General features: G+C 41.2%; 1 protein-coding gene across 1 annotated transcript in view; it reads left to right on the forward strand.

Moving 5' to 3' along the window:
* The window catches only part of atrn (attractin), a 146,762-nt gene that overhangs the window by 63,718 nt on the left and 65,336 nt on the right, over positions 1–17,708 (forward strand). The window contains exon 25 of the mRNA XM_008398926.2: positions 4,780–4,841. Coding sequence (XP_008397148.1) covers positions 4,780–4,841 — 62 coding nt within the window. The remainder of the gene's footprint in view (positions 1–4,779; positions 4,842–17,708) is intronic.

Raw genomic sequence — 17,708 nt, forward strand, 5'->3', positions numbered from 1 at the left:
CAGATCCAGCATGCTTTATGGACGTTCGATGCTTAAAGAAATAAAGCAGAACTCTTTGCTGAGCTGTGTTTAGCTTTCCTGTTACCTGCGGAAAATGGGTAACTCTCCCACTTCCTTTCTCTCAGTGGTTTCCTTTTCAAATAGCTTCTTAAATGTCCTTTCACCTCTAACTACCTAGTTAGCTGTGCTAACTTGAAGCTCTAATCATGAACATTAATTCCGCTAAAGCTGCCCTGTTGACTACCTTATTGTCTTCCTCTTGAGTCTCCTTTCCTTTTGCTTCTCCTTCCTTTCATCTCTTCCTATTGTTCTCCACTTACTTTGTCTCGTAATTACTTTGTCACTTACTTTTGACTATATTTTCCTATATTTTCCTCACCTGTGTCCTTCCCTCTTCACTCTCTTTTCCTTGTGACCTTCATTCCTAATCTCTTTACTTTTTACCCATCTCACCTTATTACTTACTCTTTCTTTGTTTTGTGTGTCCTTTTCTTTCACCTATTCTTTGTGTCTTGTGTGATGCAGAAACATCTGCTTCAAATTCATAATAAAAGTTTGTATTTTATACATTTTAAACTGAACATAAGTTGGAACTCTAGAAAGTTGAGCCTTGAAATGATTTCACATGAAAAAGGTGTGGAAATCTTGGACAGGATTGTTTGCCCTTAAATCACTGCCATAATTCATTAATAGTCACTGGCACATAACAAATCTATTCTAGTTTAAAAAAAAAAAACGCAATACAGTCACGTCACATTTAAAATTGAGATTCCATTCGCTCTTTGAATGTAGAACCTGTTGAGTCGCTCCCCGTCGATACCGTTGCTGTCTGCCAAAGCTCCAGTGTAGATGAAATAGCTGCTAGAAACCATTAAAAGAATATTGAATATTTACGTTCTTGATACCCTACAGCAACACGCCCTATAGGGTATCTTTCTGTAGCGGGCACGCAAGAGGAGCACCACCTGGGCTTCATGCTCACCTGTTGAACACGGCTGACACTYGAGATTAGCCACAATAGCTGTTGTCAAATGTGTTGTCAGCATGGCAGCCTGCTTGCACTTTCTGAAATTGAGTCAGGCAGTGATGACATGACCCAGGGGCGCTGTTCGTGGCCTTTGAAGGCCTTTTCCTTCAGAGGTTCMWAGTTATCGAAGGTGAGAATTCTGTACATCTAATCACTCTTAGAAGTCTGTGGCTCTTTAAGGCGGCTGTCACAAGGAATAAGCAGTTCCAGGTCCCCAGCCAACAAGGTTTTCTTTAATAATTTAAAGCTTCAGCTGTATTTATTCATAAAGTCTCGGGATGAATCTCATTTTCATTATTCATGCTCGACCTTTCTCACATTTTGTCATGTTCCGACCACAAACTTTGTGTTTTGCTGGCATTTTACGTGAGAGCAGAACAAAGTGGTGCATAATTGAGAGACTGAGGGAAAATGATACATGGTTGTCACATTCAAGGAGCTGTGATCTAAACCGCTCCCCTGTAGCTCTCGATTTCAGCTTAGTCCTGCTGGTATTCCTTGATCTGTTTTCTTCTCCAGACACTGACAGTTTTATCACAGGATTGCTATGYGTTTAGAAAAAAAAGCACTTGTATATGACTGGACAATGTCACAGATGGACCACTTCTGCATTATCAAGAAGTTTAGAAGACCTCTCCAGGAYATAARAGTTAGAAGAGGAGCAGATGTGACATCTGACCACCACCTAGTAATAGTCGAAGAAGAATTGGATAAGAACAACCCATGGTAGAGTGAAGTATTATGACAGACGACCTAAAGGTCAMCAGCGTCAGGGAGGAGCTTGGATTTCAGTTAAAGGGCAACATTGATGCGCTAAAAGAGCAACACAAGAAATTGGAAAAGGAAAAAAGGAGTATACAGACAAATTGGCAGACCAGTAAAGAGACAYGGATAACAGCCTGTGGAAAAGTGGTCTGAATTAAGAAACATCATTGTTCACAGCTGAGTGAACAATGACAGAGAATGAAAGAAGATGRTTAAAAAGAACAACCACASAGCAGTGAAAGACAAAGGAAAGACRAAGACTGCATAGATGCAGGGGGAGAAGAACAGGCAGCATACAACGGTTGTATGAAACAGCTCCATGACACACGTAAGAAATAGTCTGGAAAGTACAGCAAGCCAGAATGACCCAGCAAGGAAAAGGAGGGACTAGCACAGCAATTGAACTGATGGTCTGAACACCTTAAGTTGCTCCTGAATGGACCCATGTCACCAAATCTATCAGCCATCAACCCAGCCAACAAAGCTCTCACCATCAACTGTGACAAGTTGACTAGAAGAGATTAGGAAAGCTGCTGGACCTGACAACATGCCTGCAGAAATATCAGAGGAGATGCTGTACGCACTCTTCAAGAAACTCTGGGAAAAGAAGAGCTACAGACTGGAAGACTGGAAACACTACAGAAGTGTAGTCATCTGTAGAGTCATCCACTGCATCCTCCTTGAGTGGATGACGTTGATATACAACTACGAAAAGCAATTAAGCTTCTGTCAAATTATTGTCAAACAGTCCTTAAAGAGAAATGTAATGTTGTGCATCAACTTTGTCAACTGCCCAAAAGTGTTCACTGTGTGGATCAAGAGATTCTATGGAAGCTTCTCCAATACTACGATATTGCCCCCATTCGTCTTCCTCATCGTCATTGACTGGGTCATGAAGACTTCACAGGAATAGAATTCAGTAGACTTCTCTCCCACTGCCAGCAGCAAATGCAATAATTACTGATATAATTTCCACAGTTCCTAATTAATTACTCTTACTTTTAATTCCTCATTGTTTTACCCTGTGAATACTCGTTTTGTCGGTTTACTTAAGTTGATCATTTTGATCATTTCTTGAGGAACTCTATGGYCTTACCCTTGGTAAATCACTTTGTGCTCTGTAAAGTTTGCTTGATTGATTGAGATGGCTGCTCACATTACCCAGGCTCGGTTGGAGGTTTCTTCCTGTTAAAGTGGAGTTGTCCTTTCCACTGTCGCTCCATTCGTTCTCAGTATGACGGATTGTTTCAAAGTTAACTCCGTGCAATCAACTGTCTACTCTTGCTACGTGCTCGCTCTGGAAGAGCAATTGCTGCAAAGTCAGGAACTTGATGCATTCGGCTGTTTTTTGAGATCAAATTTCTTTTTGAATTTGCATCAGTCTGGTGTGAATGGATTGATTTGACTCCCATTTTTCTGTACATAAATTAGATGGTTTCTTTGTAAAGATGATATTCTCTGAGCTGTTCAAGGCTTGAAATATTTCTCAGATAAGTTCTGCTCCTGCTTTCTTTTCACCCAGATTTTTTTGCTCAGTCAGTGTACATCTTAAATTTTGAACTCTTTGTGGTTTCCCATGTGCCATTTAGTCTTTTTTGTCTGTCAAGAGATTAACTCTAGAGTGCCTGCAGTGGTTTTTTTTACTTTTTTTTTCTAATTAGATGCCTAACAAGTTAGGCATTTCCCCAGCCTCCTGCTTGATGTTGACATCTTTCTGAAAGTTCTCTGTGAGCCTAGCAACACCTCAGAAGTTATTTTCAGTGATCAACAGACTGGAGGAAAATTGTCTCTCTGAGGATTTGAAGCTCATCAGCAACTACCGACCGCACTTTGGTGATCCATATGGTGCTGAATATGCGCAAATAAAACACTTGTTCACCTACCAACACAACAGCCATCTTGATCTTGTTTCGTCACCTCTCATTTGTTCACTCGTACCTATTTAAGGTCGTTGTAGACTGGTCATTCAGATCTGTATGTTGACTTCAGCCTTTATGGTGAATGGTAAGCAGCAGTGGTGATGCGAGCATGGYCCCACAATTTCATTTCGGTTCACAGAAGTTTTTGTGTCTAGAACTGGGCTCTCATGAAGTGGGCGCAGTGCCCTTGGGATGCCAGAGAGGGGCAGTGTTGCGTCGTCACAGGTTGGCRGTTTGCTGTGAGGCACTTTGAGGTGAAGGTGGGAGGTTGTAGGAGGGAAAAGTGGGGTGGGGAGGTGGAATGACTCTGCGTGCGTTGCCCCTGGCAACCTTGATTAAGACAGGATGTCGTTGGAGCAGGGGCACTTGTGATGATTACATGGAGAATATTTCTACCCACGTATTCAGGAATGAAGTTTATTCATTCATTCATTTTCTGTTTTTATTTTCGCAGACAGGTTGTGGGTTGCTGAAAGGCAGCGCTGCCGGCTTGTTGTCTAGTTGACATGTTTGGTTTGGAGCATCAGATCAACTGACTCAGAGCCTTCAGTGGCTGCGGTGGAGAAATCTGAAGGAAAAGGGAAAAAAAGGCTTATAGCAACACTGCGTAACGTTATTGACACATCACAACCACTTGGAAACATAAACCACAAATTAGTCACAACAAACAATCTTCACATCTGGGCTACKAGAACCTATGTTTGTCATTCAGTAGTGTGAAAACATTTTTCCCCTTTGCATATTCTTCCCCTTTTTGCTTTTGCATGATACTTAAATGAATTGGATTTAATATCAGACTAAAATAACCACAGTAAATAAAAAATGTAATTTTAAAATGATTTAATTTATTAAGGGAAATTAATTTTTCAAACCCTAAGAGAAGCTAATGACTTGTTATACAACCCTACCTACTGCCATCAAGTGTTTGTAATAACTGGCATTGAGTCTTTATCTATCTGTATGTGCGTTATCTAACCTCTCGTTGTAACATTTCCCTTGTTCCACCTGATTTCTAACTGTTTTTTTTCTCTCTCTTTCTCTCCCCACCTTTTTCTATTTTTTTAACAGATTGCTTTTTCCCAGCACAGCAACTTTATGGACCTGGTGCAGTTCTTTGTCACGTTCTTCAGGTGAGCACAGCACGCACACACATGAAGCTTGGAGACTCGTGAGTCCCTCGCAGCACACGTTCCCCACACTGACTATAGGTGACGGGTCAGTTTATCCGCACTCCATCCAGCTTCAAAAGGCTGGGAAGGAAAATGTCAGCGCCATTTTAGTCGACCACTTTCAGATAAGATCTGTTCAAGAAGCAGAATCTTTTTGGACGATCTTAATCCACCCCAGAGTCGAGACACTTCGTTCCCTGCCTKCTACAACCACTTGTTGAGCTCTTAAATCCTCCCCACTCTCACAGCTCTGATTATTTAACATGACTGATATTCTAAAGAAGTGTTAACGTGCTACAAATGAACTTTTCTGAGATGTGTAATGTGTGGTTAAGTGTTTTTTAAGGGTTCAGCATCCGTGTGTGTTTAGTGTGGTAAGAGTCAGTTGGCAAAAAAGTCTTTTGAAATTACTGAGAGAAACTAATGTGAGTCACTGGTTTCGAGCTGCTGGTTAGCTGTCGGCATCCACAAACAAACTCAAGACAGGACATTGTCTCCTACGTCACACAGGAGACGATGTGTGACGTAGGAGACACATTGACACATAAATTTATCTGACAATACAGATAAATTTATCAAGCCAAAAAAATTTATACTGATTGCCTTTTAGCCAATACAATATTGCCATCCTTAAGGTGACGTGGTGGTGGCAATATTGCTCCACTGCCTACTTGCCTAGAGTTTATAGGCAGATGGACTAGATGGAGTTTCACCTTCCAGCTGAAAAATAATACCAGACATGCAGCCAGTGCAACACAGGCACGGTTTATGCCAAAAGTCCCTTGTCCACAGGCTTTAATCGGTTCTTAGCAGTCAACCTTGGCCAGATTCATCTCCAATTGCGGATCCAGCGTGGTTCTTCACCCTGTTTTTTTGAAACCACCACWGTAGTGGTGTAAGCTAGGTATAAGCACGCAAGCGATTCAGTTGGCAGCAGACTGCATTCGTTGACTGGCCTGTGGAGTTGCGTCACTGGACGAGTGAAGGCGGTACTTGTGGATGCCATGTCAACCGGATGGGGCAGCCTGCATCAAAATAATTGACAGAGATTTTGGAGAAGCTGGCTGCCCAAGGTGACACATGGAAAACTGAAMCTTCAGAAGGTCAATCACAGCTCCTATGTGCACACGGAGTGCTCACGTTTCTACATTCACAGATATTGTTCAGCTGGAGTGAGACATGACAATTGAGAAAGGGCTAAAGTGTGTCAAAGACCTGGGGTCAGGGGACTGCAGACAAATGAAGGCCACTTGCGAGTTGGTTGTGGTAACGTGACAGATTGTGAAACGTTTCAAGACTTATAAATAAATTTGCAACTGCGCCGCTTTTAGCCTCATTTAGACGCTGAACAACCAACCATTCTCCATTGTCAGACACAAGGTTCTCCCATCAGGTAGAATGCAGAGGGTTTAACTGATTTTTTTTTCTTCCCCTGGAAACAACTGCCTGCTGCAGCAGGAAACGGTGCTGATRAGCGTAGAAAGATTGAAATGAAAGCAGGAAGGTTGTGCACCTCTGTGGAACTGAGCGCGAGTCAGGAGTCTTGCCTCACCACTGCAGATGACAGCTTCAGAACTGCCTACTGCTGCTTTTTTAGCAACATAAAAATGGTTGTTGGAGCAGATTTCTTACACAATTTTTTATGTAGTGTGCTAAATCTGAACATATTATAAGTCCGAGGTGCTTTGTAATTATGGATGTGCTTGTTCTGGAGCAAGTCTGAAATTGTGCGTGTGTTGTTGCTACTGTTGTTGTTGGGCGGCCTGAATTGTACATCTGCAGAAATTGCTGTAATGTGTTATTGATTTTAAAAATGAACTGGACCATAAGTACAACAGTGTCCGCATTGTGGTTGACTGGATGTGTGTGATTTCTCTCTGGTGTCCCACAAGTGTGTTCCTTTGTGTGCCTGCCRTCCACAAGAGAACTACAGGATCATTTCTTTTCTCCTTGTTTTTCTGGACTCAGCACATTACAMAAAACTGTGGACACAACGAAGAATCTTTCTCTTTGCTGAGGTCCACTGTATAAACATAGTGGAACCATTTATGTATTCATACCTCTCGCCTTTTATTCATTACTACAAAGTGATGAATAACTGAAGTAAGATGAAAACTAGCAGGATTTTCATTTTGCATGAGGTGTATATTTGTATTTACCCCTTTACACTGGTTCTTCTAAATAAAATCAAGTGGGGAAAACGTGTGGAAGAAGGCAAATGAGACAAAAGTAAAAACTAAAATGGCACACGTGTTATAATGACTCAGTCGAAAAAATAGTGAGCTAGCACAATGACAGCATTTAAGCTAGCTTTAGCATTTTAGCTAGTGTTAGCTTTAATATTGTTTCTTTTCATACTGAATGGAGTGTATTACTGCAGATCAACATACTGGCCATAGCCCTTGTGCTAATGTTAGCATCTTAGCTAAAATTAGGATTTTAGTTCATTTTGATTTAAAGACTAACCCTAATAGACTGAATGGAGTGAGTTAGTGGATGTTGACCTACAGTAACTATCATTATGATAATGATAGCATCTTTGGAAAAAATAGCATGTTGGCTAATTTTGAAGGAAAGCAAAGAGGAGAAAAGAGAACCCTGGGACTCTGATTGGATGGCCATTTCTGTTCTTAATATGTCACAGCTACTGTCCAATATTGTACTTCCTGTTATTTGGTTATATAAATTGAAATAACAATGGCATCTTTTACCATGTTGTTTTGTAAAGCAGGCTGCTCCTCATGTTTTCAAAGTTTGCTTGTATAAAAGAAGACAAAAGGGCGGACCAACAAATTAGTTGGCCGATAAATTAGCTGAGATTTTCTTAATTTTGGGGGATTGCTGATTGGACGATGGTTTCATGGATTCATCACTTTCCCTTTTTTGTTTTCCTCAAGAGAGAGGGCTGATTGACTGCCTACCAGTACAACAATAGTCAGCCCATTGTGGCCATCTTAGCAATTTTGATGTTATGTTTGGCAACTTTTCAGATAAATAAAAAATGGTATCAGCCAAATTTGCCGGACAGTCGGTGATTGGCCAGCAAACTGCAATCGGTGTGYCCTTAAGACAAATGCATGCCACGCTTTTCAGTTTTTGTCCTTATTTTGTGGCTTTTTTCTTCAGCTGCACTAATGGACATAAAGCACAGCCATAAAACATTACCGTCTGTGGTTGTCRCATGACAAAATCCCAAAAAGTGAAAGTGATATGAATCCTTTTTCCAAACCATTTATCTTGAGCTATATTTCCTCCTGAAGGAAAGCKTGAGCTCTGAAAGCGATCAGCGTTTAAGGTGACCTCCGTCTCTCTGTCACTTTKTACCGATGCTGCTCTCAGCCGCTGCTGATGATGCCAGCGTATTTACACACCTGCCAGCACCGAATCGTTTTGTCAGCAGTTGTTGTGAACAAGTCGTGCCCGTTGCTGGCAGCCGGCTTGACGACAATTGATAAAGTAAAAAAAAAAAAAAACAAACAAAAAAAGGTTCATCCTTTCCTTCCATGTCAACCATCTTCACTTCCTCCTCTTTTGCAGAGTCTCCTTCCTGTTCTCCTTTCCATCTCCTTTTGATCTCTGGCTCTCCTCTTTTCCTCCTCCCCTTCCTCTTTCTCGCCACACTTTTTTTTCCCTTTGCCCCCGTTTTCTGTACTCCCAACCTGCCACTCCCTCTCTGACTTGCTTTTTTTTTTTTTTTTGCTTTTTTGCTGGCTGCCACTGATTCAGCACGGATGAGCAGAGAGCCTAAAGTTAGCAAGCCCCACCCCCCACTCCTCGTCCCCGTTTGCCTCTGCGTCTTTGGGCGCCGTGTTGTTTGTGTTGCGGGGGCGGTGAGGGATGCTAATTAACGTGAAAATTGTTTGCTCGCATTTGCTCCGACGTTCTCMGTTTCCTAATCTCGCCTTCTCACCGCGAGCTCCGGTTCTCTGTGCGCCGCTGCTCCCCCGCGGGGACAGATGAAGGTGGTGCCATCCTGTTATCTGCAGTACCAGCAGAAACTCACACTCTCTCTCTCCTCACCCCTCCGAGCTCCACAAGCGTCCGCCAGCCGCAAAAACAGATGCACTAAACATCCGCGTTAACAGCGCACAGATGCATTCGCATATTCACACCCAGCTGTCCAGCAGCTTCATACCGCAGCTCTGCAGTTGTTAGAATTGAAATGCCACTTTGGGGAAAAAGGGGAGACAAAGTCAGGAAGTATGGCGAACTTCTTGTGAAATATTTTGCGAAATGAACATGAATTTTGGTTTTCGTTCTAGATGCTAAAGAAGCACAAAAAAAAAAGCCCTGGAGAATTGTGGAAAAAARAAATACAGTAGAAATGTTTTCCTGCGCTTTTCCCACCTCCTCTCTCTCTTCCCACCAGCTCAGACTGAAATTTAAAACATGATTGCTAACGTAAGCACGCTTTGAAGTAATAAGTGACCTGAATGACAAATTTGTTGGYGGCGTAACTCCACACTGCTTGATGGAGGAATCCACAAGAGCAAAATGCTACATTTTAACAATGCAGCCCCACAATGGAAACGTTTGACCTGCTTTTGAAGTTGTTCAAGCTTCACTTTTTGCTACTTTAAAGAGGAAGTTTGGTTTTCTAAATAGTTTATCTGTACAGATATGACACAGTTTGCTAAAGATGCCAATTAAATCCGTCTAATTATCGAGACACGTGCTAATACATAGTTTGTTTTGGCCAGCAAAGTTTGACTTTACTGTACAACTTTTAAAATCCAATTATATTTAATATAACTGGATCTTAAAGAAAATGCTTAATCTGAGCTGATTTGAGCCAAACTGGATCCTGTATTCCTGGAGAAATAAATCGGATCTATTTGAAGATACTGCAGATGACATTTGTTTCAATTTGAGGCCAGATGAACAGAATTGATTTCAAATGCACTAACCGTATTTCTGTTTACCTGGTTCTGTTTCAGTATATAGTTTACAATAATCATATTGTAAACTATGATTAACGGTGTATAACCTTGTAAAAAATAAAAAGAACTCTCTAACTTCTGTCCTAAGATTTGTTTCTCTCTCTGATTGAGGCATCAAGGTAACAGAAGCTAAGAGTGTCTGAACTATTGTTCCAGAACAATCACCACATGTGGGGCCCAGTGTGTTTACTCACCGAAACTGGGATTTAACCTTGTAATAGTGGGTACTGCGCCACGGCCTGATGGCCCAGAAAATATGCCGTCCCATGAGATCCGAGCGCCACATCTGTGCTGCGCGTACGACTAATATTAAAATAACTTTTGCTTTCCAGTGGGCACTTCCACCCCTCATTTATTTTTTGGTGCATGACAGCTCCTCAAGTACATGCGAGGCCCTTCAATTGACATGGCAGGGCTCAGGTTTTAGCGTTCCCTCTCATTGTTATGCATCATTGCCTTTCACTGCATTTGTTTGATTTAAGAAAAGGATAAAAAAAAAAAGTAGAAGCTTCAGCGTTCGTCTGTTATCCTTGTCTTATCGGGTCACTGACAACATGCCTTTTGCACCTGCAGTGACACGACAGAATGACTCGCCGCTCGTGGGAATCGGCGGCGCTGGAAAACGACTTGCACATTCGGATCAATTATTGAGATCCAGCAGACATTTAAATCTGACTGCTATAGTCAAACTGCAGCGCGTTACCGCGGCGGTGGAGAGAGCGACTTGCGCATTTGGTTTCTCCACAGCAGGAAGATGTCGTTTCGGTTCCGGACGAGGCATTAAGAGAGGCAGCCAGTCGACTGCCCGACCCATAACCGAGTCGGGGTTGATGTGTGGGTGGCTGAGAATCATTGATATTAATGAGTCATGCCTCCGCCATCAAGACGATTTAAATTCAGCCCTCGGAGATATTTGACTTGAATTTCCATGAAGAAAAGCTTCCACTTCGGGATACTTTTTTTCCCCCTCTGCGTCAGGAATATTTGGTCTGTTAGATTTTTCAGGTCACCAGTTTGCAGCATTTCCATCCTTTTGAATGTCTTTAGAAATAAATTGATCAGCAATTTTTTATTTTTTTCCCTGGATCTTCAGTTTTTGTAAAGCTTTTAACTACTTGGTGCTAATTTTAGCTGCTGAAAATCCTCCTTTTCAATTTCGCTTGTCTTTTTTTGAAGTATTGCTTAAGAAAAGATTGGAGAAAACGGCAAAATTCAAAGTAATTTATTCAATTTTGCAAAAATTGAGGATTAGTAGGATTAATGTTAATTAGTGGCATTAATCATGCTACTAACTTCCCCTCTAGTGGAAAGAATGCTGACCGCATGATCAGGAATTGTAGAATGTAATGTTTATATTCATTTACACTATCAAAATATTAAGTGAATCTATAAATTTATTTGCCAAAAAAAAGCAAAGCATTACCCAGTTCTTTAGCCCTAAAGCATGTCTTTTTTCTTAATTTATTTAAAAAATAGACCTTGGGAACATTGATGTGAAAGTCAGGCGTTCTTGCGCAGTAATGTATCATCAGATGTTAAAAAATAAAAAAAGAAGAATCTTGGAGTATGCACAATCTGCTCAGTGTTTTCTCCACATGCAGCCTTGTTTATGTCCAGGTGTAAAGGAAAGGCCGTTTTTATTTCCAAGCAGAGTCTCCCTCAGAGTGATGTCTTAAAGTGATTAATAATGAAAAACCGCTGTGCATGTAAAGAGCCTGAGTGTTCAGTGGGCTCTATAAAGCATTTACCAGCTTGCTTTTCCTTGCTGTGTGCTCAGTGCGGTACTGTAAGTGTCACCAGAAATGAATCATTCATGCTAACCATCATGCACTGGATGACGCTTCACTGGACACATTTTCTGCTGGGCCTGTTTCTAAAGTGGTGGTATTTATGTAAAGTTGACTGTGTTTTAGCTTTATATCATGTCATCGTGTTCTTCCCTCTTCAAAAACAAACCTGGAGTGTTGCTTTGATTCTTTCATTCATGTTTGAGAAATCCTTGAACCATTCAGGGATGCTGAAACGCTTCTTCTCAAAAAGCGCTGCCCATTTCCACAAAGATGAGCCTCACAGAGCAGCCCTCCTGTGCAAACCGTGCCTCTCAGCTCCCCCAGACTAGCCAGCAGCAATTAGCAAACCCTTTTTGGAACTGCACACCTGCTGAGCTACTTCAGGCCCACTCTCCTGAGAACAGCATAGCACTGTTGTAACGATATGCTGAAGGCTGAGTGTCGGGCATAGTAGGAGCTTCTTAAAGAGACAGAGGTCAATTTTAAGGCATCAAATTGTCAAATTTCTTTAATGCTTTGTTTGATATATATATAAACAGCATTTTCATAACAACTGAAGGCAAGATAGGTACTAGATTGGGCTACGCAGAACACCTGCCTTTTAATAGGTCTGTTATGTTGACCACTAACAAATAACTGTTCACACATTGCAGCCAATTATTATTTTACTTGTTAATTTATGATTTGTCAAATTAAATTAATAGGTGGTGATGCTACTTATTATTTCCTAGGTTTTAGTCTTTGGTTCTTGCTTATTCCATAGCTGTAAAGCCAGACATTGTTGATCGTTGACAGTTGAGGCACATGAGGCTGATCTACAGAAGAGAGTAAGAGCCTCTGTTGACAAAAAAATAATACATTTTTGCTCAGAATTGAGGAAAAAAAGTCAGAATTCCGACTTTTCATCTCAAAAGACTAAAATCAAAATTCTGAGGGAAAAGCCTGAATTCTTTGTCTTCTTTTCAGTGGCCCTAATCCTCTTCCATGCTGATCTCATTATAATGAACGTAAAATAAATAAATCTGTAGCAGCAATGCTTTATTTTGCAGAACAGTTGAGTCGGTCAAAGGTGTGGCTCTCTGCGGAAGCGCAGGCTGCGTTTCGCGGCAGCGGCCTTCTGCAGCTGCAGGTTTCGGCAGCCGTGAAGTGCTCTGACGACTCACTCAAGAAAAAGAATGCCGCTCAGCTTGGGACTAAATTGTGATTGTTTCCTGTTGAAAGTCAGTGAAGTGGAACAGAAGAAATTACCATTTCATTTTCCGCCCACGGACACGTAAAATTACTGCTGCTGAATATAATCAAGGAAAACTCTGCGATGTTATGGCAGTTTGGAACGCCAAAGGGCTGCATCGATGTGTGTGTGTGTCGCTTAGGTGTATCCCTTCAATTTGGTTTACACACACACAGAAACACACACATGCACTCAATTGTCATCTATACATAGGAGGCAGATGGATATTTCGGGTTGCAGTGTGACCTTCAGGCTATAGGAATGTTCCTCCCTCCGTCACACACGTTACATCGACTGGCTTTTTTTCCTTTAAATATTTCTACTGCTGCCTGCATGAATGAGCGAGGTGAGGTGGGTTCAATGCAATCAATTCCAGATGTCAGATTAAACTATAACCTGTTAACTAACGCCGAATCGCTCTATATCATTTTCCCGTGGCATTTGTTTTCATCGAATCAGTATGAAGCTGAAAGCTTTTCTGGCCTCAAACTTGGAGGGAGATCAATCACAGGAAATTGGCTCACAGCCATTGACCCTGGCTGTGACTCGGCGGCGCCGTGCGCACGCGTGCACAGACGGGTCCAATCCCCCATCCCTTCCACTATGTGTTGGTGTTTGTACATAAACGTCGTTCAGGATTAGTGTCACCGGCGCCGCCGACAGGCTGGGAGGCGGGTGATTGACAGCGGGATAGAATGTGGAAGACTCTAAGAGTGAATATAAATCAAAGCCATGATTCAATATCGGCCTGCCACACTATTGTTGTYCATGCTTTTCAGGAGCTCTATACAAAAACCCCATAGGAAAGACTGAATCTGGTTATGGATTATAATGTTGACCTCTTTTCCACCATCTGTACTCCTTCCAGCTGCATTGTTCTTTAGGGTGTTTTCACACCCAACACTTCTGGTCTTTAAATGGAGCGGCGTGCATTTCACCCTTTAGCCCTGACCTTTTGTGCAGGTGTGAATACAATCAAGTGGTCCAAACAACCGGACCACTTTTTGAGGTCGTCTCAGTCCGTTTCCAAACCATTCTGGTAAGGTTTGCCTTTGGTGTGAAAATATGCATCTTTTTGGACTTTATGAGCCACTGTTGCTAGGCATTATAGTAAAACGAACAAACCTGCGTCGCATGAGCAGCACTTGACACTGAAAATGGTATTGCTACTGTAATAACCTCACAAATGTCCACAAGCAGGACTTCTGGAGTCTATAATCTATAGTTTTTCCAGGTCTGTGACATGTGCTGCCCCCCATATTTCTGTCCAATGGAAGCAATGAGCTACACCCGCGTGGCTTTGTTTACAAATAATAGTCCACTTGCAAAAAAGCACAATGTGAAAGCTAAACACACCTACTGAAAAAACTAAAGTTAGCTTTCAGTCTGGACCAAACAAGCAGACGAAGGGACTTTCCTAGACCCTTAAACACTAGATCTCACCACCATGCACTTCTTTTCAATGTCTCTTTTTGTAGCTGATAAATACAAATTAAACACTTGTTGGACAGAGCACAGGTAATACGTTTAAACTAGAACTAAAATATCAAAAGAAATACGGAAATAAATGCCTAAGGTTGCTTAAAGGCGTCATGTCAAATGATTAACTTCATTTAAATGAAGTGATTAACCTGTCTAGGCTGAACGTATCTGTGACGATCCAGCCAAATTTGCTGTACCGTAATTCCGTGACACTGCGCTATATGAAAAATTCCAACGTTTCTGAAAGGGGAAACGTTGCACATTCCAGCCAATATCGGGTTATTACAGTAATTTCACTGCCACCGTAGCAGGGAGTGAAATCAATCTAAGGGGCGCTCTTTTAACCTAAAAGGACGACGGGCTGCTAGATGAATGACTGCCCTAGCACCCAACCACCAGGCTTAGCAGGTATTCTGGGGAAACCTTGAGTTGAGGGTTATCACGTAAGAAGGTTTGACCATTTTGTGGTTGCTGGGCAGAGAAAGAAATGTAAAACAAATTCTGGACAGTTCCCTAGTTTTCATCTTATGTTGATTCCTTCTCAGGTTTCGATTCTTGTGATTTCTTTGATCTTAGATTGATAGTTTTCGTCTGTAAGAGACAAAAGTTAACTCTAAAGTTTGATTTCTATGGCATTAGAAGTAGCTAGCAGCTTTCCGCCGCAGCTTCTCTTTACTCTACAAACTTGATAAATGAGACATGGGCAAATCTTATTTGTATAACTGTCAATATTCTGGAAGCCGAGCTGCCAAGCTTTCCCCTTTTTGCTTCAAATACTAAGTCTCACACAAACCCTGTGTTGTTTGCTCTAAGCTGCTTCTTTCTGGTGCAGACTGACAGACTTGCTTTCTCATCCCCATGGGACACCTGAGAGAGGAGGAGGGGAAAGAGAGAGGGAGACGGAGAGGCCCTGAACATGCATTAGAACCTTCCTGTCTGTCCTAAGGGGCCTCTCCAGGTGCTTGACTTCCTCTGCTGCCAATGCTGTGCCAGAATCTCTGCTCTCCTCCTCTACCAGCTTCTTAGTCTTTTATTTCTTCCTCTTGTGAATCGCTTCTTCTTCTCTCTCAATCTTTGTCTACACATTTGCTGCTGCAAAACTGCTTGTATGCTTACCTCAGCCGCTTTTCCCTTTTTGTTTGCTCTGTCGTTCTTTATACCCTCCTCATCTTATCCTTCTCTTTGTCTCCTTTTCTATACTTATCCCTTTTTACTGTTTTCTTCAACTCACTTTTTTTAGTGTCTGACATCATTTTCAGGTTACAGGTAGCTAAGAACTAAGAAGTACCTCACGGCTCAGTCTTTGTCCTGATTGGTCCATGAGTCTTTGGCTGTTTAATAATCAATGAGCAGGACCACTTTGTTCGACTTTAAGCTTTCACTCTCTCCTCCTCACCGGAGTTGACGGTAGAGCACAGGGAACATGTGCAACCATGGCCAAAAGTTTGGGCGGTGATGCAGGTCACCTTTGTGACTGATTTATGAAGACGATATTGGAAGACCGTTCAAAATACTTTCTATAACCTTTTATAGCTTTTTATATTGTCCCGTAAAAATGATCCCCATCTATTTGTGCTTTAATATTTGATGGCTTCACTGTGAAACCACCAAAAATGTGTGTTAATTGTAGACCATATTTAAAGTATTCAGAAAAAATGCAGCTTGGGAAACTTAATTACCTAGATGCAGTCCTGCTTGACATGCTATTGGCTGGCCTTTGCATAGCAACCAATCAAGATTGGTACGCAAAGGCTGCTTGGTGCTGATTGGCTGAGATAAGGAATACTGTGGATGTTACCTGCTGGTGTAGAGCCAAGATGGTTACCAGTGTGCGTAATAATGCATTTTAAGGTAGATTGAACTATTTGAATCTGCAATTCAAAGCATTTGTCGAGGTGGTCAAGCATTTGCAGATTTCAGTTATTCTCTATTCTCTTGTTTACTGAGCCTTTTCACCTTCTGTCTTGAAGAAATAAGCAAAGCTGACTAAAAATAATAAAGTGAAGATGGAGGACATCTCTTTACTTGTTAATTTAAGAATACCAGCGGTCCACTGAACTATCTTTGAAGCCGTAAAAAATAATAATAATTTGAGTTCAAATTTTTAGCGGTCTTTAGGATCTCATAGTGTACTTTTTGATTACAAAAGTGTTTGCTTTTTTTGAGTTTTTCTCATGTCAGCCACTAGGCAGTGCTGAAAATCAATTGCTCAGTAAATCTCTAATACAAATTTATTTTGCAAACTGTTCGGTTTTTAAAAGTACAGTACATGCGGAGAGTTTTATTAGCTTTAGGAGTTTTTGTGTTTTAGCTAACTTTATTTGAGTTCAGTCAAACCATCAAGACAGATGAAGCTGTGAAAAAAAAATACAACAAAAGTCACCTACTGAGCTCACTGTTGGCTGAAAAGGAGAGTCAGAAGTTACTATGACTGCTGGAGATGAGCACCTGCTAAGTTACGAGGGTATAGAAAATTGAAAACGTTTGAATCTTAATTGTAATTGTTTTTCAGAATATGTTGAATCGTTAACAATAAAAATGTTAGTTACAAAGCAAAATGTTTCATTTTCCAAACTTTTGGCCATGACTCTCTCGCTTCCCTACAGCCGAGGTATTTTCCTCTTGCCTATTCCCTTCTTTGTCACTGAGCACAGGTGTTTTCAGACCTTTGCTCTGTGGAAATGAATGTTGGCAGTGTGGGACTAGGAAAAGAAAAGCTTGCACAATCAAACTTGATCCTCGGACTAAACTGCACTTCTCCTGCAGCACCCCCAGCAAGAAAAAAAATGTCTGAATCCCATATCAAAGACCTCCTGCATCTTCACTTTATTTTTAGTCAGCTTTGTTTATTTCTTCAGAGTAGAAGGTGAAAAGGCTCAGAAAAGCTCGTCTTTTCTTCTTTTTACTTTAAGGAAAGCATTTTATGAAAAATTCACTTCAAAATCCTCATTTTCCCTCAGAAGCTTTTTTTTGTTTATTGCAAAAATTCCTGTTCCAGTGTTTTTTCTTTGTTCGTCATGTTAGTATGTCCCCTAGAATCTGACATCTTGGGCAGCCAGTGCTTTATAGTCACCAAACTTAAATTTTTTTTAAGCAAGACTCCATTTGAAAAGTAAGGGTCAGTCAGTTCATCACAGTCTATCTGGTTTCCAGAATCGCTCAGTCCCAAACAGACTGGGTAGATGGAATCAGGAAGGATTTGTTTTCAACTCTTTCCTAAGATTTCCAATATAATTGAGATCTAGACTTTGAATGGACCATTCTGACACGCGAATAAGCTTGTATTTTGTATTTTCCTGACACACATTGCGATTTTGTAGCACAGTCAAGTAGCCATGTTACCTTAAGTTGTTATAAAAATGCTGTATATATATATATATATATA

The sequence above is a fragment of the Poecilia reticulata genome, linkage group LG22, assembly GCF_000633615.1.
Source record: "Poecilia reticulata strain Guanapo linkage group LG22, Guppy_female_1.0+MT, whole genome shotgun sequence".
NCBI lineage: Eukaryota > Metazoa > Chordata > Actinopteri > Cyprinodontiformes > Poeciliidae > Poecilia > Poecilia reticulata.